The sequence below is a fragment of the Bufo bufo genome, chromosome 10, assembly GCF_905171765.1.
Source record: "Bufo bufo chromosome 10, aBufBuf1.1, whole genome shotgun sequence".
NCBI classification, from domain to species: Eukaryota; Metazoa; Chordata; class Amphibia; order Anura; family Bufonidae; genus Bufo; species Bufo bufo.
Window position 1 is genome coordinate 127,681,516 of NC_053398.1, and position 26,824 is coordinate 127,708,339.

Below are 26,824 nucleotides of genomic sequence, written 5' to 3' on the forward strand. Positions count from 1 at the left end.
GCATGAGCCCTAATAGTCCTCACTGGTACTGTTGACGCAATATTTTAGGTTTTGGCGATATTTGGCTCAGTTGACAAAAAAGTATGCCCACCCCTGCAATAAGCTATTAAAACAGACATGTCATGAGGGGTGAAAGGACTTCTTTAATGATCGCAGAAGTGATGATTGCTGCCTGTAAATGCAGCTGAAGGAGCGGACAAGGATCAGGACTGAACAGTTTGATCCCAATCACTGCCCTGTGTCCCAGACAGTGAAACAGGACCATTGGGCCTTATGCACACGACGTGTGTATTTTGCAAAAAATACGGATGTCGTTCGTGTGCATTCTGTATTTTGTAGAGCGGAACAGCTGGCCCCTAATAGAACAGTCTTATCCTTGTCCGTAATGCGGACAATAATAGGACATGTTCTATTTTTTATTTTTTTTGCAGAACAGAAATACGGATTTATGGAAACGGAATGCACACGGAGTAACTTCGTTTTTTTTTTGCGGAGATATTGAAATGAAACGGACACGGAAAGAAAATACGTTTGTGTGCCCTTAGTTGTGCTTTACTCCTCTTAACCGTCAGGCGTTGAAAAGCAGCCGTGAAGCCGCCACCATGACGCACAACATACCGCTGCAATTTATTACATAGGAATTGAACTTTTTTAATGCATCAACACTGTACAACGTGTACAAACAATCTCAATGGAAAGTGATGGATTTAAAATAAAGTAAAAAAAAAAAAAGGAATAAATAAAACCGAGAAGTCAGATAAGTAGATAAATAACAATATGGTTATTACACTGTATCCTCTATTAGGATCATAAGACGCTAAAGCAACGATTGGTCCAGAGAAAGAGCACCTTTGAGAGAAAATACTTGGTCCCCCAATAACGGCCCAATTGAGGGGTTCGGTTTAGATCGTATCTGTTGCCTACATCGTGAGGAGCAGCATCTTTATTCGTGCATCCAGCTGGCGGTGTTGTTGGATCATGAACTGGCACGTATCGTTCTTTTTGAAGGGGTTGTCCAGCCTTTGGGCCTTAGGTTGGTGACGTCCAACACCCCACACCCCGGCGATCAGCTGTTTGAGTGTAGCTCCGTCGCTGGAAGTTGCTTCCGGAACTACGCAACAGCTTATTGGCGGGGGTGCGGGGTATCGGACCCTGGCTGATTAGCAAGTGATGGCCTATCACTTAGTAAGGCCTGGACAACTCCTTTTAATATATACAGTACAGACCAAAAGTTTGGACACACCTTCTCATTCAAAGAGTTTTCTTTATTTTCATGACTATGAAGGCATCAAAACTATGAATTAACACATGTGGAATTATATACATAACAAACAAGTGTGAAACAACTGAAAATATGTCATATTCTAGGTTCAAGAGGTAGTCCCCTGAAATGGTCTACCAACAGTCTTGAAGGAGTTCCCAGAGATGCTTAGCACTTGTTGGCCCTTTTGCCTTCACTCTGCGGTCCAGCTCACCCCAAACCATCTCGATTGGGTTCAGGTCCGGTGACTGTGGAGGCCAGGTCATCTGGCGCAGCACCCCATCACTCTCCTTCATGGTCAAATAGCCCTTACTTTCAAAGTTTTCCCAATTTTTCGGCTGACTGACTGACCTTCATTTCTTAAAGTAATGATGGCCACTCGTTTTTCTTTACTTAGCTGCTTTTTTCTTGCCATAATACAAATTCTAACAGTCTATTCAGTAGGACTATCAGCTGTGTATCCACCTGACTTCTCCTCAACGCCACTGATGGTCCCAACCCCATTTATAAGGCAAGAAATCCCACTTATTAAACCTGACAGGGCACACCTGTGAAGTGAAAACCATTTCAGGGGACTACCTCTTGAAGCTCATCAAGAGAATGCCAAGAGTGTGCAAAGCAGTAATCAAAGCAAAAGGTGGCTACTTTGAAGAACCTAGAATACGAGATATTTTCAGTTGTTTCACACTTGTTTGTTATGTATATAATTCCACATGTGTTAATTCATAGTTTTGATGCCTTCATAGTAATGAAAATAAAGAAAACTCTTTGAATGAGAAGGTGTGTCCAAACTTTTGGTCTGTACTGTATATATATTTTTTTATCCAAAATGGCTGCTAGTGTCCTAAATCAGCTAGAAACGCACTGTAACGGTAAACCAGCTCCACCAGGCACGACGTTCTTGCGTTAAGCTGCAAGGATCTTCCCGCGATGCTCTTCATAATGCTGAATCATCTCCTCCATGTTCTTATCTGCATCTATCACCTGCAAGACAGAGAGAAGAGAAGGACTGCATGAGATGATCTGGCCTACTTAAAGGGGTGGTGTACTTAAACGTTAGCCGGAATATGCCTAATGTAGATCGGGGTCTGTCTGACCAGTGGGGAAGGGGGGGGGTCAGTTGCATCCATTTGAATTGGGGTTGTTTTGGCGGCACATGGATGTCTGCAAGCCCCATTCAGGTGAATGGAAATGAGATTCGGTCGCAGAAATTTCTGCAACAAAATCTGCCGCGTGTGAAGGCAGCCCTAAGAATGAAGGGGCCAATGGAGCTGATGCAATAACTCTGATCAGACGCTGTGCTGCTCTCGTCCTCTAACCTAGTGTCCTTGCCCCTAATTTAAAAGGGTTGTCCCACAATTTTTTTTTAACATTTTTCAAACCAGAGCCTGGATCTGAATATGCTATAAATCTGTATAGCCAGTGAGCTATTCAGTGAACTCTGTGTGCACAGCGCCACCTGCTGTTCTGTCCAGCTCACTAAGCTGGACGCACATGCTCAGTTCCATCCTTCAACTGCCACCAGCTGCAGCAGAAAGGGCACACCCCTGAGCTGCCAGATTGAAATAAATCTAGCAGAGCAATAAATGGGGAGATCTCTGGGTCCATGTGAGGGACACGTCTGTTGGAAAGAGATAACAATGTTATTATATGAGGTCTGATCTTCATTTTTTACATTAACCATGAGATAACCCCTTTAACGGTCACAAGCAGAGATCTCAAAATGGCGAGTTAAAAGCAAAGTACATTAGAAAGTTGCAGAACTTTATATTGATAATTTTTTGACATTTCTGATCTTTTCTTTTAAGGAGTTTTTTCCTATTAAGACAACTTACCTCCTATGCACAGGACAGGGAATAGGTGTCTGATCAGCGGGGGGCCCCCAGGGTCAGACAAGAACGGGGTCCATGCTCCCCGTGTGAGTACTAGTGCTCGCATATCTCCAGCAGCCCCATGGAGCTGAACGGAGTGACCACAGGAGTGCAAGAGCCCCCCAGCGGCGGACCCCTGCCAATCAGACTTATCACCTATCCTGTGGATAGGGGAGAAGTTGTCTCAATGCGACAACCCCTTTAAAAGGTTATGGTTTTACTTTTACAATGAAGAGTTAAACAATTTTCCAACTTACTTTCTGTATCAATTCTTCACAGTTCAAGACCTCTGCTTGCTGTTATTCAGTAGGGAAGTTCACCGCTTACTTCCAGGGTATACAACTGAAGGTTTCTACTGAATAACATCAAGCTGAGATCTTAAAGGGTCACTCACTTTTGTGATTGGTAGGAGTCTAAGTGCTGAGAAGTCTATGGGCCCTTCATGATTTCGTGCTCAGCAGCGAGTAGGGAGAGCGCCATACGTGCACGCTTCTCTTGACTTGGTCTCCGCACCCAGACCCCCACTGATCACAGCTTTTGACATATCAAAAGTTTTATAACGCTTTAAAAAAAAAAATAAAACACACAAGGAACTGATAAAAAAAAACGGTATAATTTAAGATATAGAGTGAATAGAAGCTTCCTTTGCCAAAACCGTTCTACCCCTTCTAGCAATCGGCAGGATCGGGCTCGCAGAAGCGCCTGGAAGAGAACATAAAGCTTTGATGAAGGCCAATGTAATAGCACGGAATAACTTACAAGAACCGGTGCCGGCACTGGAAACGAGCTCTGCTTAACGAGCCACTCTTCATAGAGCTCATGTATGGCGTGCAGGTAGTCCTAGAAGAAAAAGGAAAAAAAATATATAAATGAACGCCTTGGGCCGGGACTTTCAATTTTGCTAGTATTCCCATCCATATTTAATAGCCGCCTCTCATCTGTTCACACTTTAACGTTCGCTCCGTGACCACACAATTCCCAGCAGCCCCCTCGCTGAGGTTTCCCCCCCCCTGGTCCTCATTAGCTCCTGCCGTACAATTCCCTATTATTAGGTATGGTGGAGCGTAGCGCGGTCTGTCCCTCTGATCTGCGTAACACGGCGACTACCTGCTCCATTACGGCTCTCAAACGAGCTACTGACCCCTTTTATTCAAGGGGCAGTTACCGCGCCAGCTTCTGCAGAATAATAGGACGCCTGAATTGCAGGTGCAGACCTTCCACACGCCTTTACTAAAGAGGTTGTTCACTTTGCCCAATCTCTTCAAGGTCTGGGATTCAGCTAATACTGCTGTCGGTGCTGCTTCTGGCACGGATATAGGCGATAGTCTGCAGGGACCTCTGTGAGGAAATGAAGCTGCAGATGATCAATCGTTTTAAAGATTCCCTCTTGAAGGTATACCTCCGACCTAAGGCCCATTCACTTAAAGGGGTTCTACAGTTCTTTTAAACTGATGATTTATCCTCTGGATAGATCATCAGCATCTGATCGGCGGGGGTCCGACACACTGGAACCCCGCCAATCAGCTGTTTGAGAAGGCAGTGGCGCTCCAGCAGCAGTGCCGCGGCCTTCTCTCCGTTTTCCCTCAGGCCCAGTTATGTCACGACTGGTATCACTGGCCTGATCGGGGCTAAACTCTGTTCACTTGAATGGAGCTTAGCCGCGCCCAGGCCAGTGATACTAGTCGTCACATCACTGGGCCTGCGGCAAACAGCGAGAAGGCTGCGGCCCCCGCCGATCAGATGCTGATGATCTATCCAGAGGATACCGTAGGTCATCAGTTTAAAAGAACTGCAAAGCCCCTTTAAAGAGGTATTCTGGTTACACTAAGTCAGGGGTGCCCAACCTGCGGCCCTCCAGCTGTTGCAAAACTGCAACTCCCAACATGCCCTGATATCTGTAGGCTGTCTGGGCATGCTGGGAGTTGCAGTTTTGCAACAGCTGGAGGGCCGCAGGTTGGGGATAACTATAGGGGATAACTGGATAGGGGATAACTATAAGATCGGAGGGGGTCCTACCGATCATGAGAATGGGGGCTTTGTACCCCATGAAATTAATGGAGTTGAATCGAGCAGCCACACCATTCATTTGTGGGGGCTGCCCCCGTTCTCGTCACTGGTGGGGTTCCCAGTGGTAGGACCCCCACTGATCTAATAGTCCCCAGGATAGGAGATAACTTTATGTAACCGGAATACCCCTTTAAAGGGGTGTACTCATCTCAAGACACTGGTGGCCTATCGCTAGGATAGGCCATCAATATCAAACAGGTGCAGGTCCTACACCTCTGGGACCCGCTCCTATCTCCAGAACGGGGTCCTCAAGGTGAATGTGCAGTGTGCTCTCTATTCTCTTCTATGGGAGTTTCAAATATTGCCAAGTGATCGTGCTCAGCTATATTCAGAAGTACCGTAGTGGTGGAGAGCGAACTGCGCATGCACGGCCACCGCTCCATTCACTGCCATGGGGCTGCCGGTGCCTCCTATAGCGGTGGCTGTGCATGTTCACTTCAGGGGTCCTCTTCTGGAAACAGGATCAGGTCCCACGTCTAGCGATGTGCCATCAATGTCTGCGATGGGAATAACCCTTTAAATACTGCAAGACCAGACAAATCCAATGGACAGGGTTGGTGATGTTTGAAAGAAAAAAAGCAGCCATGTTTCTGTAATCTCATACAGGTCACTGGAAAAATCACTAAAACTACTGTCGGCAGTCGGCACTATAGATAAATGATGGCGACAGCACTCTAACATTTATGGGACCGGCCAGACCATTCCAACATCTGACGACACAGAAACAAGGATTGGCCAAGCTGGATTTTAAAATGTCCGACCTTATGTTTCCTATGAGACACACGCTACCAGTGGTGCCTGGCACCCGCTTTTTAATCGGAATCCTTACGGCGGTAAACACGCGTGCATGTCTGGTCAGGGAACACAGCTTATGGGGATGGTCAGCTTTAAATGGTATACATTAAAGGGGTATTCTAATCCTAAAAAGAGATGCCAAAAAAAAAAAAAATTATACAGATCTTGGGGAGGGGATACATTTAAACTTTGTATATCACGTGCTGTCATGTCCGCTATACCCCAAAGTACCATTCTCCTAAAACAAGACTAAGCTGCATAAAGGGTCAGCATGCTATACGGTGGTTGATGCTTCCATGCGCCATGTAATCAGATAGTGGTCACCTAGACAGGAAGTGGTTACTAGGTAACAGGAAGTGAAACTTCCTACAGAAGACCTAGAAAGAGAGATTCTATGTGCATGCAATTACTCCAGTGGAGTCTGGCAATTTCTCCTCTCCCCCCTGACATACGCATTCAGCTCGGCCAAGCATGCATGTGTTCGGAAGGTGGAGAAGGGAGTAAGTCACTGCCAGATATCTCCGCCCGCAGCTCCCTAGGATTGGGCACGCGATCTACAGATCAGACGCTTGGCCGGACCCGCCAGCATCCCTGGGTTAGGGCGACATTAAAGGGGTTGTCAGCAAATGGCATTTATCATGTAGATACAAGGCACTTACTAATGTGTCGCCTCCTTTGCTGGCTGCGTTCACTTTTCCATTACGTTATACACGGCTCGTTTACAGGGGTTGCGACCACCCTGCAATCCATCAGCGGTGGTCATGCTTGCCCACTATAGGAGAAAGCTCCGAACTATGGGAGCACGCATGCGCAGCAGCTCCCGTCCATCTCGTATCTGCCCCGCAGTGGTGGTCGTAGCCCCTGGAAAGGAGTACGACCACCTTATCGCTCTGAGAATGTCTTACCAGTGGTATCACCCGCTCTTCCTCTCTACACCTCATCTTTAGTCTCTGGTAACAGGTTTCAGGAGATGTGCGCAGATAAACTGTCAAGGAAAGCATGGATGACAGGGTTATTAACTATTTATAGTCCCTGTTGACACATGGTGTCTGTGTGCTTCCTGCAGCCCCTGGCGGACGCACACCGACTGCAAGATGCAGAGCAAAGTTCATGAGTTTATTTGCATACCAGGAATGCAGGACTGACGGGTTACTGGAACCTGGATGGACTCCTGATCACTAAAGTGCAGTTTTACCTCCCATTGCAACTGCCCAGAAGGCCTCATGCACACAAATGTATTTTGTTTCCGTGTCCATTCCGTTTTTTGGGGCGGATAGGATGCGGACCCATTCATTTCAATGGGACAGCACACCGTATGCTATCTGTAGCCCCGCAAAAAAGATGGAACATGTCCTAATCTTGTCCATTTTGTGGACAAGGATAGGCATTGTTACAATGCCATGTGGACGTCATCTGTTTGTTTTGCAGATCCGCAATTTGCGGACCGCAAAACACATACGGCCGTGTGCATGTAGCCTAATCAGAGGAGCAGGGGCCCCAAACCCTGCAGGCTAATGCAAAGCAGCTGCACCGCTTCCTCAGAGAGGCGTCAATTGAGAGAGCCAAGCACAAGCGCCGCCACCTCTCTCCCTTGAAGTCAATGCAACAAGGAGCCGCTCTGCTTCGGTACACGGTGGTCAAGGCGCCTGTTCTCTCAAGCGGGGGTCATAAAGGTCATTTACGGTTATTTGCTTCAGTATACCAGCTAAATGCAGTAAGAGTTCTATAATCCAGCATTAATGCAACCGCAGAGGTGCCGGATTATCAAATATTCTGGATTACTCACTTGGAAAGGTAGAGAACCTCTAGGACAGGGATCAGCAACCTTCATCACTCCAGGTGTTGTGAAACTACACCTCCCATCATGCACACTTGCTTGGCTGTTCTCTTTGCCCAGGAGCATGCTGGGAGTTGTAGTTTCACAACAGCTGGAGTGCCGAAGGTTGCTGATCCCTGCTCTAGGATAAGGGATCACCAACTTCCGGCCCTCCAGCTGTTCTGAAACCACAACTCCCAGAATCCTCCCTTCACTTCTATGGGAGTTACAAGAACAGGCGAGTAAGTGAGCATGCTGGGTGTTGTAGTTTCACACACAGCTGAAGGTTGCTGATCCATGCTCTAGGAAGAAATAAAATGTTAAGATGGCCATTTTCTACACACCACTGGTTGTCTCCTGTGCTTTGCTTTCTACCGCGGTTCTGTGCTGGATTACCAGACACCGGAGCTATGTGAAGAGGTGCACCAGAATGTCCGGCGTGACCCTTGACTTACCTATCAGGTCAACAGAAAGGTCGATATTCTTTGTGATCCAATTAAACCACTCGCTTAACACCACGTAATCCACTTCAGGCATCTTTCCACTGTAAAACACAGGGGGGAGGACAAGACAATGGAGAGGTCACAGGGTGAGAAGCATCAAGAGACTATTACATTCTGGCAATAGACAACGCTTCACGTGACATGATATATATACAGCCCCAAGGTCGATCTTCCTCTATATACTGACCGCCATGTACTTACCCTCCACCTCCCCCATTGAGCTAGTAAGGGGCAAGTAATGGATGCCTATATCTTATAAATTACCTTCCCGTCACACCGGCACAGGCAGACTTCTACAGAAAAGACTACAGAACTATTGCACAATCCTTTTAACACCAAAGACCCCTCGTGTTGCAAACCACACCTGTAGACCACCGTTCATTTTGTCCGGAATGGTCTCGCGTCTATGCTGAAAGTGTCATGGTCATTGCCTCAGATGAGTGTAAAATAAAAAACGACGCAACCCTACAAATGTCTTTACCGTTTCCTGTCTACAGCGACTATACAGACCTATGCGTCTCCATGGTAACAGACTACAAACAAACCCTGTGTAGTCTGATTCTGAAGTCACACCCCCCCACTTCTTGTAACCTATCAAATATAGGATAACAAAAAGTAGGGGACCAATAAAAGAGTGAGTGACTGCAGGGTCAGACTACACAGAGTTTGTTGGTAGTCTGTTACCATGGAGACACATAGATTTGCATCAAAGCCATAGACACAACATGGGGAGATATTTTTTTAAACAAGACTAATGGCAATGTTCTCACAAGAAACAAGGTTAAAAAATTAAATAAAAAAGTTACGGCTGCCGAAGTGATGCTAGGCAAAAACCTAAAAATGAAGCTGGTCAAGAAGTTCTTTCAGGCCTGGTCATTCAGGGGTTAAAATGTACACGCCAGGTCAGGTGACCAGAATAAGATGCCACGTGTGTACATAAGGAATAACACTGCATTTGGCCATTATAGGACTTGTATTCCGCTGCTTACCCCTCTTCAGGCTCCAAGAGGGTGGAGACCAGCTGATATGATGTCTCCCCATAGACTGCACATGGAGACAGGATATCCTGCTCCCCTATCTCTCTGGAGGACATCATCGGAAGCATCGAGGACTGAGCAGTGTATCTGTGAATCCAGTTCTGGGATGAGAAACTAGCTGCTGCATCAGTATCTCTGTCTTCCTCCAGAAGATGGCTCCTCCTCTTTCCCCTCCCTTCTCCTTAGACTTCTATGGGCAGCTTGTAACCTGAACTGATAGTCCCTGGTGCCTCTCAGGCTGGATTTTAACTGTGATTTTGGGGTAATTAATCAGTTCAAAAGGAGAATAAGTGGAGAAAGAGGAATTTTTCTCTAGTAAGACATATTACAAATTCGCTTCTACCAGGGGCGTAGCTATAGGGGAAGCGGCTGCTTTGGGGCCCGAACTTAGAAGATTTTATTATCAGGGCCCCTTAGCTATAATACATTATATACAGACCCTGTAGGAAATGGACGGAGCGGCTGTCAGATCTCGTCTGAGAGCGCGATCTTAACTAACCACAGGAGCGGTAGTTGCGAAGACGTTGCTGAGGGCTCCGTTCAAAAATTTGCTGTGGGGCCCATTCCTTTCTATCTACGCCACTGGCTTCTACTATGGATTTATGCAAAGTTTGTTAAAACTACGCTTCCTGCTTAAAAGGTAAAAAATACCCCAATGAGACTAGAAAAAGGAGACTTTTGTATTACTTACCAGTAAAGTCTCTTTCTCGCTCTTCCTTGGGGGACACAGGAAACCATGGGTATAGCTCTGCTCCCTAGGAGGCGTGACACTAAGCGAAAGCTGTAAGCCCCTCCTCCATCAGCTATACCCTTCAGCCTGGAGAAGAGACTGCCAGTTGCGTGTCCAAGTAGTGAAAGATAACCACCAACCGGAAAAAAAAAAACTGTCGAGCCCCAACGGGGGCAACCAAGCCGGAACCACAACTGTAACCCAATGAAGGGCGGGTGCTGTGTCCCCCAAGGAAGAGCGAGAAAGAGACTTTACTGGTAAGTAATACAAAAGTCTCCTTTTCTCGCCCATATTCCTTGGGGGACACAGGAAACCATGGGACGTTCCAGAGCAGTCCCAGAAGGGAGGGACCAGAACAAACTCAACCAACACCAGAGGCATCAATCAACTGCCGCCTGCAACACCAGACGGCCTAAAGCAGCGTCAGCCGACGCATGAGTATGCACCCTGTAGAACTTGGTGAAGGTGTGCAAGGAGGACCAAGTGGCCGCCTTGCAAATCTGCTCCGAAGAAGCCCGATTTCTCTGAGCCCAGGAAGCCCCGACCGCTCTAGTGGAGTGAGCGGTAACACCAAGGGGAGGAACCCTGCCCTTGGCGAGATAAGCCTCAGTAACAGCCATCTTGACAAAACGAGCGATAGCAACTTTGGATGCCGCCATCCCTCTGCGCGACCCTTCCGGGACCACAAAGAGCGAGTCAGTATGCCTGAAAGAGCTGGTTACTTCCAGGTAAATCTTGAGCGCCCTGACAACGTCCAGGCGATGAAGCTTCCTCTCCCGCGGATGGGAAGGGGAAGGACACAAAGAGGGGAGAACGATGTCCTCGTTCAGATGAAAGGCGGAGACCACCTTAGGAAGGAAGGAAGGGACCGGACGAAGAACCACCTTGTCCTGGTGGAACACTAGGAAAGGTTCCAGACAGGAGAGTGCAGCCAATTCGGACACCCTCCGAAGAGAGGTGATGGCTACAAGGAAAATAACCTTGCAGGACAGAAGTCGCAAGGAAACCGTCCGCAGAGGCTCGAAAGGAGAAGCCTGGAGCGCTGAGAGAACCAGGTTCAGGTCCCAGGGCGGTACCGGAGGGCGATACGGGGGAACCGCGTGAGCCACGCCCTGAAGGAAGGTCTTGACAGGGCCAAGGGGGGCCAGTGGGCGCTGAAACAAAATGGACAGCGCAGATACCTGACCCTTCAAAGAACTAAGGCCTAGACCTTGGGCCAGTCCGCTCTGCAGGAAGGACAAAACGGTGGGGAGAGAAAAGCGGAGCGGAGGAATCCCCAGCTCGGCACAGAACCCCAAAAAAGTCCTCCAGGTCCTATAATAGATCCTAGAAGAGGACGGCTTACGGGCGCGGATCATGGTGCGGACGACGTCCGCAGAAAAGCCCCTACGTGTCAGGACGGTGGTCTCAACAACCACGCCGTCAAACGTAGGGACCCTAAACGCGGGTGGAAGATCGGTCCCTGAGAGAGAAGATCTTCCCTGGCGGGCAGTGGCCAGGGCGCGTCTGCCAGGAGCAGCATGAGGTCGGCATACCAAGACCGGCGGGGCCAGTCCGGAGCGACCAGAATCACCGAGACGCCTTCCGCCGCGATCTTCCGAAGGACCTTGGGCAGGAGAGGGATGGGAGGGAATATGTATGGGCGCGCGAAGCCTCGCCAAGGAAGAACGAGGGCGTCGGCTCCGCAAGCTCCCGGATCCCTGGCCCTGGACAGATAGGCGGGGACCTTGTGATTGAATTTTGAGGCCATGAGGTCCACGTCCGGAATGCCCCAACGAAGGCAAATGGCCTCGAATACCTCCGGGTGAAGAGACCACTCGCCGGGGTCGACGGTGGTGCGACTGAGGAAGTCCGCCGCCCAATTGTCCACCCCTGGAATAAAAATTGCAGATAGGGCCGGGACGTGGGCTTCCGCCCAACGGAGAATGCTGGTGACCTCTCGCATCGCTGCAGCGCTGCGAGTGCCCCCCTGGTGGTTTATGTACGCCACGGCCGTGGCGTTGTCTGATTGTACACGAACTGGATGACCCTTCAGCAGATGAGTCCAGTGTCGTAGAGACAGAAGGGCCGCTCTCAGTTCCAGGACATTGATCGAGAGTTTGGACTCCGATGGAGACCAAATGCCCTGGACGGATCGGGGAGGAAACACGCCTCCCCAGCCCGAGAGACTGGCATCGGTTGTAACCACCAACCAGTTGAGTGGCAGAAAGGACCTGCCCAGAAGAGGGGACTGTAACCACCAGCGGAGAGATGACCGCACCGGAGGCGAAAGATGGAAGGGATGATCCAGAGACTGCGGCGATTTGTCCCAGGAGGAGAGGATCGCCCGTTGGAGAGGGCGGGAGTGAAACTGCGCAAATGGGATCGCCTCGAAGCAGGCAACCATCTGCCCCAATACCCGCATGCAGAAGCGGAAGGACGGTCGACGGTGGAGAAGGAGACCCCGAACCGCCCCACGGAGGATCAGACGTTTTTCCGAGGGAAGACGTACCTCCGCCGCTCCCGTGTCTAAAAGCATTCCCAGGAAGACGAGTTGTCTGGAGGGGGGAAGAGAGGACTTGGGGAAGTTGATGACCCAACCGAACCTCGCCAGAGTCTCTAGAGTGAGATCCACGCTGGCAACCGCTTGAGAAAGGGACGGAGCCTTGATGAGGATATCGTCCAAGTACGGTAGCAGAAAAACACCCCTGGAACGGAGTAAGGCTAAAACCGGGGCCAGGACCTTGGTGAACACCCGGGGGGCTGTTGCCAGTCCAAAGGGAAGGGCGACAAATTGGAAGTGGAGGTCCCCCACGGCGAATCGAAGGAAGCGATGGTGACACTGGGCTACCGGAACATGGAGGTAGGCATCCTGTATATCGATGGAAGACATGAAATCTCCCTGCTCCAGGGAAGCCACCGCGGAGCGGAGGGACTCCATCCGAAACCGTCGAAGGAGGAGAAAACGGTTGAGCTTTTTGAGGTCCAAAATGGGCCGCACCGAACCTCCCTTCTTGGGAACTACAAAGAGGTTCGAGTAGAACCCTTGGAATCTTTCCTCTAGAGGAACGGGGGTAATCACCCCCCTGTCCAGTAAGGCTTGAACGGCCGCGGAGAACGCGGCCGCGTCTTTCGGGTCTCGCGTGGGGCGGGAGCGAAAGAACCGATCCGGAGGGAAGGATGCAAATTCGATTTTGTATCCGGAGGACACAATTTCGAGGGCCCAGGCGTCGGAGACGTGAGCCATCCAGACGTCCTTGAAAAGGAGGAGCCGGCCCCCCACCCGGGTGGGTGGGGGCGCGCCTTCAGGCAGAGGACTGTTTTGCTGCGGGTGTGCGGGCAGCCTGCGGCTTGCGCCAGGAGGGCTGCGCCCGAAAAAACGGCTTCCTACGCTTGTCCTGGGGAGGAGCCGAAGCGGCAGCTGTGGTGGGAGCCCCAGAGGCCCTGCGGGAGGACCGAAAACGAGACGCACCAGGGCGTCCGCGGGGGGCGCCCCTGGCTTGGGGTTGAGGAAGATGGGTGCTTTTACCACCCGTGGCCTCTGAAATAAGTTCGTCTAAGCGGACCCCGAAAAGGCGGGAACCCGCAAACGGTAGCCCCGCCAAGGAACGTTTGGAGGCAGCGTCCGCTTTCCAGACCTTCAGCCAGAGCTCCCTCCTGACGGCAACTGCCAGGGCGGAGGAGCGTGCAATAAGGGCTCCCGCATCAAGGGAGGCCTCACAGACAAAATTCCCGGCCCGAATAATAAGCTGGGCCAAGGAACGTAGGTCCTGGATGGGGATGTCCGAGTCCAACTCCTGTTCCAGCTGCGTACCCCAAGCAGAGATTGCTTTCCCTGCCCAAGCAGAGGCAAAAACCGGTCTGAGGGCAGAACCGGAGGCAGCAAAAATGCCCTTGGACAGGGTCTCCATGCGACGGTCCTCCGCTGACTGAAGAGAGGACCCGTCGGGAACAGGGATGGCCGTGTTCTTTGACAGCCGGGCCACAGGGGGGTCCACCTTGGGTGGGGAAGACCAGGTGGCCACGACATCGGCTGGAAAAGGATAGCAAATGTCCAGCTTCTTTGGGTTGACAAAACGGGCGTCCGGGCGAGCCCAAGCCTTAGACACCACGGAGGAGAAATCAGAGTGGATTGGAAAGACTTTTGAGGCCTGCCTGGGTCTGATAAAGGAGACGCTAGCTACGTCCGAGCTAGGGGGGTCATCCTGCACCTTAAAGGTGTCACGTATATCAGAGATGAGTTGACCCATCGCTGAGGCTAGCTTGGACGGCAGGGCCGAGTCCATTTCCAAATCTGAAGCCGCCAATTCACCTTCAGAGAGCGAATCCTTTGGAGAGGAGAGGCTCGTCTGGGTGCGCACGCGTGGCGGGGAGAGAGAGGCATCCGAGGAGGAGGCTCGCTCTACTCTAATACGCTTCTGAGAGTGCCTAGCTCGGGAGGGGTCACTAGGAGAGGGTGAACCTGCTGCAGCGGCAGAAGCAGTGGACCCGGAGGGCGCGACAGTCAGAGTGGCGTCCTGCGGGGTAGGTGGCCTGTCTATTAGGCGGCCCACGACATGAGTGAGGCTTTCCACGGCCTGGGACAGGGATCTAGCCCAGTCAGGCGGGTCAGAGGAAGCAGGGAGCGACACAGCGGGCGACTGAGGCTGCGGTGGAGCTCGGCATGCAGTACAGTGCGGATCAGACTGCCCCCGGGGAAAGGGTTCCCTACAAGCAGTACAGGCATGGTACCATGGCTTGGCGGCTGCAGAAGGGTCTGACATGGTGGAAAGCTGTTGCACTTAAAAGTGAGAACCAAGCAACAGTACTGTGGCACGGAGGGGGTTAAACAGTCCTACCAGACCCGGAGATACAAGCGGCAGCTGTAAGGGGAACAGACTGAGGAGGCTGTGGAGGAGAGGCAGCAGCACGGAGCTGAATGGCTTCAGGATCGCACGGCAGAGAGATGAACCCGGAAGTAGCGGAGCGCAGCAGCACGGAGCTGAATGTGTAAGGAAGCTCCGCCCCCCCTCTGCCGCGCTGAAGCCGATTTTCATGGCGCCGTTTATGCCAGGAAAACGGCTCCCACCGCGCCTAGATGTAGCAGACGGCTTGCATGTCTGCAGCCGTCTCTGTAAGGCAGCGTTCTAGGACTGCCCTCCAACTAAGCCCGGTAACGTCCCGATATTCCGTGGCGGGGCGTTAGGCGGCGGCGCGGGGGGGGTGGGGGGGGATGGGGGGCGGCAGGGCCGAGTTGTCCGGGATTGTAGCAGTGGCCATGTAACAGTGGCCATGTTGGTAGCAGCGGTGGGAGGGAGGAAGGGGAGGCTGGAGCAGCCACTCTCACCATACGCTGTCTTCGCCCTCAGTCCATCCAGCGGGGGTCGCCCCTTCAGCTCCTGGCACCGCGGTGGCAGGAAGCCGGGGGAGGGACTTGGCGTGCGGGCGACCCTGAGCTGGCGGGACGCAGGGGAGCGAGGCTGCCCTGGTCCACCTTGTCTTCTGTGGGGGAGGCGGCAGTGCGGAATTACCGGCACTGGCGCAACTCAACCCCGGGAGAAACAGAGGGGTCTAATGCGCCTCTGTTGTCCCTGTAGGTAGAAAAAAACCGAGTTAAAAACAATAAATACGTAAAAATAAAAATCATAGGATAACAACCCTGCATAAGCAGGGGGTGTCTTGCCTCCTTGGACACTAAGCAAAAACTGGCAGTCTCTTCTCCAGGCTGAAGGGTATAGCTGATGGAGGAGGGGCTTACAGCTTTCGCTTAGTGTCACGCCTCCTAGGGAGCAGAGCTATACCCATGGTTTCCTGTGTCCCCCAAGGAATATGGGCGAGAAAGAAGGTGTTAAAACCAATGTGACTATAACGACGTGAAGCCTTTCACCCATCCATAGCGTATACCGCAACAGAAGCGATTGAGAAATACTGGAATTCCCCACGTGAAGGTTACTCAGACACGGATCACTTTGTAAAGGAACTTGCTAAATAAAAACAGAACAAAAAGATTCCTTCCATTAAAGGAAAAGCTTACCCTTAAAGGGGATGTCCAAGACTCACCCACCCATTCAATTCCCAGCTCCATGTACGCTATTCCCATGACTGCTGCAATCAACCACTGGCCTCAGCGGCCACATTTGGTGCATGTACGCATCACCACTGAGGCCACTGACTGGCTGCAGCGGTGATGGGAATTATCTACATGCCACCATGGCTGCAGGGATTGAACGGGTGAGTATTACTGGGCTTCTTCATGATTTAATCACTACTTTAGTCAAAAAAAATTTAAAATAACCCCTTTAAAGGGACAGTGTCAGATATTACAATTCAGTTCCACCGAATACTCGTACGGATGTAGTAGAGAAATCAATTTTTTTTTTTTAAATGTTGTATGTAGTTTTGATTTATTTTTAAAAAACTTCCTTGGAGGGGGGCAGCCATATTGGAGGCACGCACTTTCCTGCTGCACCGTCTGTATAGACAGAGCAGCAAGGTGTGTCTGCTTTATGGCAGCTGAAAAGTCACGGTCACGGAAGTCTGCAGGGTAACCCAATCTCCTTGTCCTCCCCCCTGGGACACCAGGAAGTGGCAAGACATCTGCATCCAGAACCTTACTTGTGTGTACACTGTCACTATCCTGCCTTATCGAGGCCTCCTGTCATCTGTCATAGAATCCTCACGATAATGAGATGACTCTGCTGGTTCTGTTCCAGTCTACACAACAAAGCTTACAAGAGAGCTACAGGAAATGACAGCCTATTGAGTGGCCATAAATTTCAGGATATGTTTTATGTGGATCGTCACATGAAAAAAAGCACATAATGAAAACCTGGTTTAAGTAATATGTTGTCTTACGGTGATACATTCCCTTTAAAGGGCATCTCTCAGTACCTATGACACTGGCTGACCTGTTACATGTGCGCTTGGGCAGCTGAAGGCATCTGTGTTGGTCCCATGTTCCTATGTGCCCGCATTAATGAGAAAAATTAGGTTTTAATATATGCAAATGAGCCTCTAGGAGCAACGGGGGCGTTGTCATTACACCTAGAGACTCTGCTCTCTCTGCAACTGCCGCGCCCTCTGCACTTTGACAGGCCAGGCAGTGAAATCATCATCACACCTGGCCCTGTCAATCAAAGTGCAGAGGGTGCGGCGGTTCCACGGAGAGCTGGGCCTCTAGGTGCAACGACAACGCCCCCTTTATTTTTGTGGGCACATATGAACATGGGACCAACACAGATGCCTTCAGCGCACATGTAACAGGTCAGCCGGTGTCACAGGTACAAAACTGCTGACAGATGCCCTTTAAATGTATCTGCATGGGCTTACATTGTACTGAATGCTTTTTAACCCTACGAGGACAGACAACGTCCATAAGACAGAAGGTAATTCATGTTCTCTATGTGTACGTATTAAGTAAATAGAGAGTTACATAGCACCCCCTGCTGGTCATTACATTCAGCCATTCACCTTCCATTCAAAGAAGGAAAGACATGAAGATATCCGTCAGCTTGTCTCATAGACTGAATCTATCCCTGCCGAAAATCCGGGGGATGTCCTCCAGCAGGGGGTGCTCTAAAGGTGACACAGGTGCACGGCTTCTTACAGTGCACCATAGCTCTTATCAGACACTGGCAGCAAGCAGAGATCTTGAAAATGCAAAAGAAACTGAAAGACAGGGTACCGTATATCAGAAATGTGCTTTATTTGTAGAAAGGCGGATGACCCCTTCAAGTCTATGCAAAAGGGAAAAGATACTCTACCTTCTATACAGATTTTCCACAAATATGTACTTTGCACTATGGATGGACCTCTCCATCATTTTAACCGGGGCGAGCTGCAAGGAATCACACAGGTAAGAGTCAGAGAGAGTCAGTAAACTATGATATATACCCTGCTGATAGGAAGAGTCCCCCTTTAAAAAGCAATATGCAGCATGTCTGATACCATGAGACTATGGGTTGGGCTGCAGAAAGCTTCAAACTTCCATGTTTGCCTTGGGAGTCCATTATAGCAGCTTTTAAAGGGATTCGGTCACCAATCCAACAGTCTGACTAGACACATAGGTAGTTGAAGTTCACCCGATTCACGCCGTTTTTCTTTTCTTGATCCGCGGCATGACATTTTTATTTAATATACAAATTAGGCCTTTGGTGCAATTAAGGTGTCACCATTGCTCTTGTTGCACCCAAGCTCTTCCACGTTGTGGCCAGCCCCTCCCTGGCTGCTTTGATGGACAGGGCCAAGCAGAGAGGGGGGGTCTGACCAAAGAAAGGTGCAGAGCTTGGGTGCAACAAGAGCAATGGCGATGCCCTCATTGCACCAAATACCTAATATGCATATTGAGGGGAAAAAAGTGTCACAACTCAGGGACGGAACCTGGGATCAAGAAAATAAAAATAGGGTTTTAATCAGGTGAACCACAGCTATGTGTCTATGCAAACAGCTGGATAGTGACAGATTCCCTTTAAGGGATCTATAGGCTCCGAGAATGAAGAAAACCAGCAGTGCCATCAGTGGGCAGCGCCATGCTAAGGACACTGTGAATATATCCTGTAAAGCGTCCTAAAAGGGGGAGTTCACTAACAATACATCCACAGGATAGGGGATAAGCATTGGATCGCAGGGGTCTGTCTACTGGGATCTCCGGAAAACATGAAAACGAAGGTTGTGAAGTTCCCCAATAGAATGGAGTGATGGTGAGTGACCACCGCCATGCAACTGCCAGAGACCGGGTGAGTGCTGCAATCTGCAGTCCTGTCCCTAGCAGCGTTGCCGATCACGTCACCAGCACTGTTGGGCCGCTTTAGCCGTTTTACAGCCCACCCTTTAGTGCCGGTGACGCCATCGGGCTCACTGCTGGGCGTAAGCCGTACATCACTGGATCTCTAAAAAAATGCCTTTGCCCTGCGCGATTCAGCACAAGGCAAAGGAGAACTGCCTGGGTGATGATGTGGGCATGTCCGGGTTCAGACAAACCCTTTAATTCTGGTCATGGGAACAGGTGGGGGAGCGGATATCCTTACCGATGGCCTGGTGTGGACATCCAACATGGTCAGCTGAACGTAGGTCTGCAGCGTTAACCCCCATCTTGTTGGATCGGTGTACATTAGGCCCTAGACAAACAAAATCTAATGAAGAGTATCAATCACAGCCAAAGAATCTAAAACAGCTTCATCCAAATCAAATCAATCGGATATACACTGCTCAAAAAAATAAAGGGAACACTTAAACAACACAATGTAACTCCAAGTCAACCCCACTTCTGTGAAATCAAACTGTCCACTTAGGAAGCAACACTGAGTGACAATCAATTTCACATGCTGTTGTGCAAATGGGATAGACAGCAGGTGGAAATTATAGGCAATTAGCAAGACACCCCCAATAAAGGAGTGGTTCTGCAGGTGATGACCACAGGCCACTTCTCAGTTCCTATGCTTCCTGGCTGATGTTTTGGTCACTTTTGAATGCTGGCGGTGCTTTCACTCTAGTGGTAGCATGAGACGGAGTCTACAACCCACACAAGTGGCTCAGGTAGTGCAGCTTATCCAGGATGGCACATCAACGCGAGCTGTGGCAAGAAGGTTTGCTGTGTCTGTCAGCGTAGTGTCCAGAGCATGGAGGCGCTACCAGGAGACAGGCCAGTACATCAGGAGACGTGGAGGAGGCCGTAGGAGGGCAACAACCCAGCAGCAGGACCGCTACCTCCGCCTTTGTGCAAGGAGGAACAGGAGGAGCACTGCCAGAGCCCTGCAAAATGACCTCCAGCAGGCCACAAATGTGCATGTGTCTGCTCAAACGGTCAGAAACAAACTCCATGAGGGTTATATGAGGGCCCGACGTCCACAGGTGGGGGTTGTGCTTACAGCCCAACACCGTGCAGGACGTTTGGCATTTGCCAGAGAACACCAAGATTGGCAAATTGGCCACTGGCGCCCTGTGCTCTTCACAGATGAAAGCAGGTTCACACTGAGCACATGTGACAGACGTGACAGAGTCTGGAGATGCCGTGGAGAACGTTCTGCTGCCTGCAACATCCTCCAGCATGACCGGTTTGGCATTGGGTCAGTAATGGTGTGGGGTGGCATTTCTTTGGAGGGCCGCACAGCCCTCCATGTGCTCGCCAGAGGTAGCCTGACTGCCATTAGGTACCGAGATGAGATCCTCAGACCCCTTGTGAGACCATATGCTGGTGCGGTTGGCCCTGGGTTCCTCCTAATGCAAGACAATGCTATACCTCATGTGGCTGGAGTGTGTCAGCAGTTCCTGCAAGACGAAGGCATTGATGCTATGGACTGGCCCGCCCGTTCCCCAGACCTGAATCCAATTGAGCACATCTGGGACATCATGTCTCGCTCTATCCACCAACGTCACGTTGCACCACAGACTGTCCAGGAGTTGGCAGATGCTTTAGTCCAGGTCTAGGAGGAGATCCCTCAGGAGACCATCCGCCACCTCATCAGGAGCATGCACAGGCGTTGTAGGGAGGTCATACAGGCACGTGGAGGCCACACACACTACTGAGCCTCATTTTGACTTGTTTTAAGAACATTACATCAAAGTTGGATCAGCCTGTAGTGTGTTTTTCCACTTTAATTTTGAATATGACTCCAAATCCAGACCTCCATGGGTTAAAAATTTTGATTTCCATTTTTTTATTTTTGTGTGATTTTGTTGTCAGCCCATTCAACTATGCAAAGAACAAAGTATTTCAGAAGAATATTTATTTAATTAACTCAGATCTAGGATGTGTTATTTTTGTGTTCCCTTTATTTTTTTGAGCAGTGTATATACAGTGGGGGAAATAATTATTTGACCCCTCACTGATTTTGTAAGTTTGTCCAATGACAAAGAAATGAAAAGTCTCAGAACAGTATCATTTCAATGGTAGGTTTATTGTAACAGTGGCAGATAGCACATCAAAAGGAAAATCGAAAAAATAACTTTAAATAAAAGATAGCAACTGATTTGCATTTCATTGAGTGAAATAAGTATTTGAACCCCTACCAACCATTAAAAGTTCTGGCTCCCACAGAGTGGTTAGACACTTCTACTCAATTAGTCACCCTCATTAAGGACACCTGTCTTAACTAGTCACCTGTATAAAAGACACCTGTCCACAGAATCAATCAATCAAGCAGACTCCAAACTCTCCAACATGGGAAAGACCAAAGAGCTGTCCAAGGATGTCAGAGACAAAATTGTAGACCTGCACAAGGCTGGAATGGGCTACAAAACCATTAGCAAGAAGCTGGGAGAGAAGGTGACAACTGTTGGTGCGATTGTTCGAAAATGGAAGGAGCACAAAATGACCATCAATCGACCTCGCTCTGGGGCTCCACGCAAGATCTCACCTCGTGGGGTGTCAATGGTTCTGGGAAAGGTGAAAAAGCATCCTAGAACTACACGGGAGGAGTTAGTTAATGACCTCAAATTAGCAGGGACCACAGTCACCAAGAAAACCATTGGAAACACATTACACCGCAATGGATTAAAATCCTGCAGGGCTCGCAAGGTCCCCCTGCTCAGGAAGGCACATGTGCAGGCCCGTCTGAAGTTTGCCAATGAACACCTGAATGATTCAGAGAGTGACTGGGAGAAGGTGCTGTGGTCTGATGAGACCAAAATAGAGCTCTTTGGCATTAACTCAACTCGCTGTGTTTGGAGGAAGAAAAATGCTGCCTATGACCCCCAAAACACCGTCCCCACCGTCAAGCATGGGGGTGGAAACATTTTGCTTTGGGGGTGTTTTTCTGCTAAGGGCACAGGACAACTTATTCGCATAAACGGGAAAATGGACGGAGCCATGTATCGTGAAATCCTGAGCGACAACCTCCTTCCCTCTGCCAGGAAACTGAAAATGGGTCGTGGATGGGTGTTCCAGCACGACAATGACCCAAAACATACAGCAAAGGCAACAAAGGAGTGGCTCAAGAAGAAGCACATTAAGGTCATGGAGTGGCCTAGTCAGTCTCCGGACCTTAATCCAATCGAAAACCTATGGAGGGAGCTCAAGCTCAGAGTTGCACAGAGACAGCCTCGAAACCTTAGGGATTTAGAGATGATCTGCAAAGAGGAGTGGACCAACATTCCTCCTAAAATGTGCGCAAACTTGGTCATCAATTACAAGAAACGTTTGACCTCTGTGCTTGCAAACAAGGGTTTTTCCACCAAGTATTAAGTCTTTTTTTGTTAGAGGGTTCAAATACTTATTTCACTCAATGAAATGCAAATCAGTTGCTATCTTTTATTTAAAGTTATTTTTTCGATTTTCCTTTTGATGTGCTATCTGCCACTGTTACAATAAACCTACCATTGAAATGATACTGTTCTGAGACTTTTCATTTCTTTGTCATTGGACAAACTTACAAAATCAGTGAGGGGTCAAATAATTATTTCCCCCACTGTATATGTGTATATGTTTGTCAATGTCTTCAACTTCTAAAGATCTACTGGGACAGTTTGTCAAAAAATGGCTCTTAGGTTCCCTTGAAAGTTGCAGGTGCCCAACATTAAAGTGGTTCTCGGGGCTACAGATATTGATAACCTGTCTTCAGGATAGGTCATTAATATCAGATCAGTGGGGGTCCGACACCCATCACCCCCAACAATCAGCTGTTTCGGGCTGCAGCTGAGCCAGAAGCTAACGGTGTTCAAAGCAGAGGCTCCATACACGGTGTAGTTTTCGGCACTGATGTACGGTACTGAAACTCAGCTCCCATTCACTTAAAGGGGTTATCAAGTTGTTACTAAAACAGACAAGTCAGGAGAGGGGACGGGTCCTCTTTATGGAAGGATTCTAGAAGAGACAAATGTCTATCTAACCCTATTAAGCCATCCAACCATCAGGACGAGCGTGCCTCCGCAGGACCTCTGCCTCCCATGGAAGGAATAGGAGATCGTACAATAACTCACCAGTGGGTTGTGTCCTTGGACATTTCTCCATTTTGCCACCGGCTCTGTCAAAACCTTAAAAATAAATGAATTTATTTAACATTCGGCCAGCAGGATCCCTGCGGACGTCTCCTGGACCTCTACCATCAGTGTCAAATCTGCAACAAATGCGCAGGAAATGCCGCAGTTTATATAGTGTTCATAATGAGGACCAAGGCTGGGTCAAGGTCTATGGAGGCCCCTGGGCAAAACGTTCTCTCCAGCGTCCAAATAATACCGCCATACAGTGCACAAAATAACGCCGCTACATTAGCCCAATAACTGAGCTATACAGTGACCTAATTATACCAAGACATTACCTAAGGCTCCATTCACACGTCTGCAATTGTGCAGAACGGGTGCGGACCCATTCATTCTCTATGGGGACGGAATGGATGCGGACAGCACACAGTGTGCTGTCCGCATCTGCATTTCTGGATCGCGCCGTCGATCTTCCGGTCCGCGGCTCCAGAAAAAAATAGAGCATAAAGAATAGGCATTTCTATGGGGGTGCCGGGCGGGTGTATTGTGCAATACACTACGGACCTGTGAAGGGACCCTAAGAGGGTGGAAGACCCAGGGCATTTGCTCTTTTCGCTCTTCCTATAAGGGGTTGTCCACCTTTGTTGTTCTTTGTTTCAGACCCCCCCCCCCCCTCAAGGTCTGTGGAGGCCCCTGGGCAAAACATTCTCCAAATAATACCGCCATATAGTGTACAAAATACATTGCCATCCATTTGGCACTAGCACAATCTCATACAGATAATATCAGCATTCTGCGGGTGCATGTAAACAGGCGTGACCACTTACAAGTCTGTGTGTGAGGATTAGGCTACATGCACACGACCGTTCCGTTTTTTTTGAGGTCCGCAAACCGCGGATCTGCAAAAAACGGAAGCCCACCGCGTGCCTTCCGCAATTTGCGGAACGGAACGGGCGGCCCATTGTAGAAATGCCTATTCTTGTCCGCAAAACGGACAAGAATAGGACATGCTATATTTTTTTTGCGGGGCCACGGAACGGAGCAACGGATGCGGACATCACACGGAGCGCTGTCCGCACCTTTTGCGGCCCCATTGAAGTGAATGGGTCCACACCCGAGCCGCAAAAACTGCGGCTCGGATGCGGACCCGAACTACGGGAGGCCGAACTACATGAGGCCTTAAACGTTAGGTTCTTAAAGGGACGGTAAACACAGGTGAAAAATAAACTAAAACCCCTATAATACATAACACAAGGCACACTACTGCCCTCTACAGGAACATGTGTGCAGTGCACCCCCACCACTCCCATGTGTGAGCCCGCTATACGGCACATATGACCTTTCTTACCTCGAGGTTGGCAGTATTGGAGAAATATTCCAGGCAGCTCGTCTTTCCGCTCGCTATGTTGCCCTCCACACAGATCTACAAAGATTAAAAAAGGTTAGAGAAGAAGAAATCGGAAAGAATTTTGAGCTGCATGGATGGTCGCAGCTACAGGCCCGAAGCCTGAGGCGGCACTAGAATGTATATTTCTTTAAACCCCACAAATGGCGGCGCTGCATACAAGAAAGCAGTGGACGGCAGGTACTTACCGTGCTTTTAGCTTTGTCTTTCAAACTGTTACCTAGAAAGAAGTACAAAAACAATAAGTTATCCAATATCATAAACAGCCCCCCCCATGTGCCGGGCCCCTCACAGGTAATATACTTAGCCCGCTCCCGGTCCCCGCTTCTCCCTGTACATGGATGGATATATCCAGTGTCGAGGGGGGGGGGTGAGCAGCCAATGGCAAGTGGGTGACACTAGGGAGGCTCGTCCCCGTCCCTGCTGCTCCCCCCACCGACACTGGATGTTTTCATCCGTGTACAGGGAGAAACAGCAGCGGCGGCGCAGGGACCAGGAGCGGCGCAGGGAGCGGGAAGCCAGGTAAGTATATTCCCTCTAATGGGGCCCGGCCCATGAAAGGGGGTCTGTTTATGATATTGGATAACCCCTTTAAGATTATTTAGAGGTAATTGTGACACTCTCCCTGACCGCAGTATTTTTGCTAACTGGAAACCGTCAACAAGCTGCTGTTGACAGTTCCCATTCATACTGTATCTGTGAATGAGCCGCGAGTCCGATTCATTAAAGGGGTTGTCCCCTTTTTTTTTTATGTTCCTCAGGATGGGTCATCAATATCAGATCGGCGGAGGGGCGACACATCAGTGGTTTTCACCGACCGTGAGTAAATGGAAAAACCACAGAGACATGCGCCACTTTGGCCCAAACACGCCTATTGTAGTCTAGGGGGTCCGCAATGCGGATGGCGTCCATTTTTAGTCAGTGATTTTCAAGGACCACTGGTAGGAGACGCCCTGACAATTTTTAAGGGAAAAAAACGGACACCCCCGGACCAAACACGGATGATCCGCTGACCATCTTCTCACAGATGTCATCGCAGACATTTGAAATAGGCACATGAGCGTTGTTTTTCACACATCACTTGTGCGTTGCGTGAAAATCGCAGCATGCTATATTCTGTGTTTTCAATGCAACGCTGGCCCCATAGAAGTGAATGGGGCTGCGTGAAAATCGCAAGCATCCGCAAGCAAGTGCGGATGCGATGTGTTTTTCATGGATGGTTGCTAAGAGATGTTTGTAAACCTTCAGTTTTTTTTATCACGCGCGTGAAAAACGCATCAATGCGCATTTCACCTGCGCGATAAAAACTGAACAACTGAATGCAATCGCAGACAAAACTGACTGAACTTGCTTGCCAAATCACGCATTTTTAACTGAACGCATCCAGACCTAATCCGTATCGCTTGTCTGCAAGGGGCCTAAGGCTCCATTCATATTGGAGACTGGATGTGGACTTATTCACTTCAATGGGGCCACAAAAGATGCGGACAGCACACCGTATGCCCAGTCCGTGGCCCCGCAAAAAACATAGAACATGTCCCTTTTTTTCTCTGTTTTGCAGACAAGAATAGACACTGTTACAACAGGCCCGAAAAAATTTTTTTATTCCACACGGACGTCATCTGTATTTTTTTGTAGATCCACGTTTTGCAGACCACAAAAAACATACGTCGTGCGATTGCCCCCTAAGCCAAACGATGGTATAGCGTCAGGAAACTATCTCTCGACCACATTCATCCGGCCTGAGCCCCTGTGATAAATCTGGTGCCAGGATTTACGCCATCCGATTAATAAATCTGGGCCACAGTGTGTAAATATTGCCAGAAAAATCGGCACAAAAACCATAGGTGGCCAAAATAAAAGTGGTAAAAATTGACAAATTGACATGTGTAGGGCCCTCGCAGGGAAAATTGGACTATGACGGATAGGACGGGGCGACCTCGTCTGTGACACCCATCCTGAGACCAAGTGTTGCAGCCATTGAACTGAATGGGTAACTTTCAAGTTGCTATGACCACGACCCCAGCATCCCAAAAAATGTCAACACTGCATTATTTTCTGTGATTCTGGGGTCCGTGGCCCTATTCTGTGCAATGGCTGCAATGCTACTACACCGCCATCTTTGATTGGGGCCCACAGCAACCAATCAGATCTCAGCTCTCATTTATCACATGCTTCTTTAGAATTGAAAGCAGCGTTCTTGTTGGTTGCTATAGGCAACGCGGCCTTTCCTTTCCCCTGGCGCTGCCCAGCAGTATACAGGGCGTACAGCGGGCTGCGGTATTTTACCTTGACTATCGCTGTGAAATAACAGGCTCATGACGGGACAGACCCGGGCTGGGGGCCGCTGTATCACAAGCCGCAACCTGCCGCACAGCCGAGAGAATGACATGCCCGGTAACGAGGCCTACACATGGCGGAACACATCCGGCTTCTCGTCAGAAACTCCTCCGACATCGTCACAGC

The 26,824-nt window shown here is 49.6% G+C and overlaps 1 protein-coding gene across 1 annotated transcript; it reads right to left on the reverse strand.

Annotated features, from left to right (window-relative positions):
• Positions 1–611: 611 nt before the first annotated feature.
• On the reverse strand, positions 612–26,824 carry TK2 (thymidine kinase 2). Its single transcript, XM_040410069.1, has 11 exons — positions 26,648–26,824; positions 24,547–24,578; positions 24,302–24,376; positions 22,954–23,007; positions 19,065–19,154; positions 17,802–17,875; positions 8,266–8,354; positions 6,900–6,979; positions 3,892–3,972; positions 2,070–2,245; positions 612–1,216 (listed from the first exon to the last, which is right to left on the reverse strand). The coding sequence occupies exons 1-10, from the start codon at positions 26,748–26,750 to the stop codon at positions 2,168–2,170; spliced, it is 756 nt and encodes a 251-aa protein (XP_040266003.1). The 5' UTR covers positions 26,751–26,824; the 3' UTR covers positions 612–1,216; positions 2,070–2,167.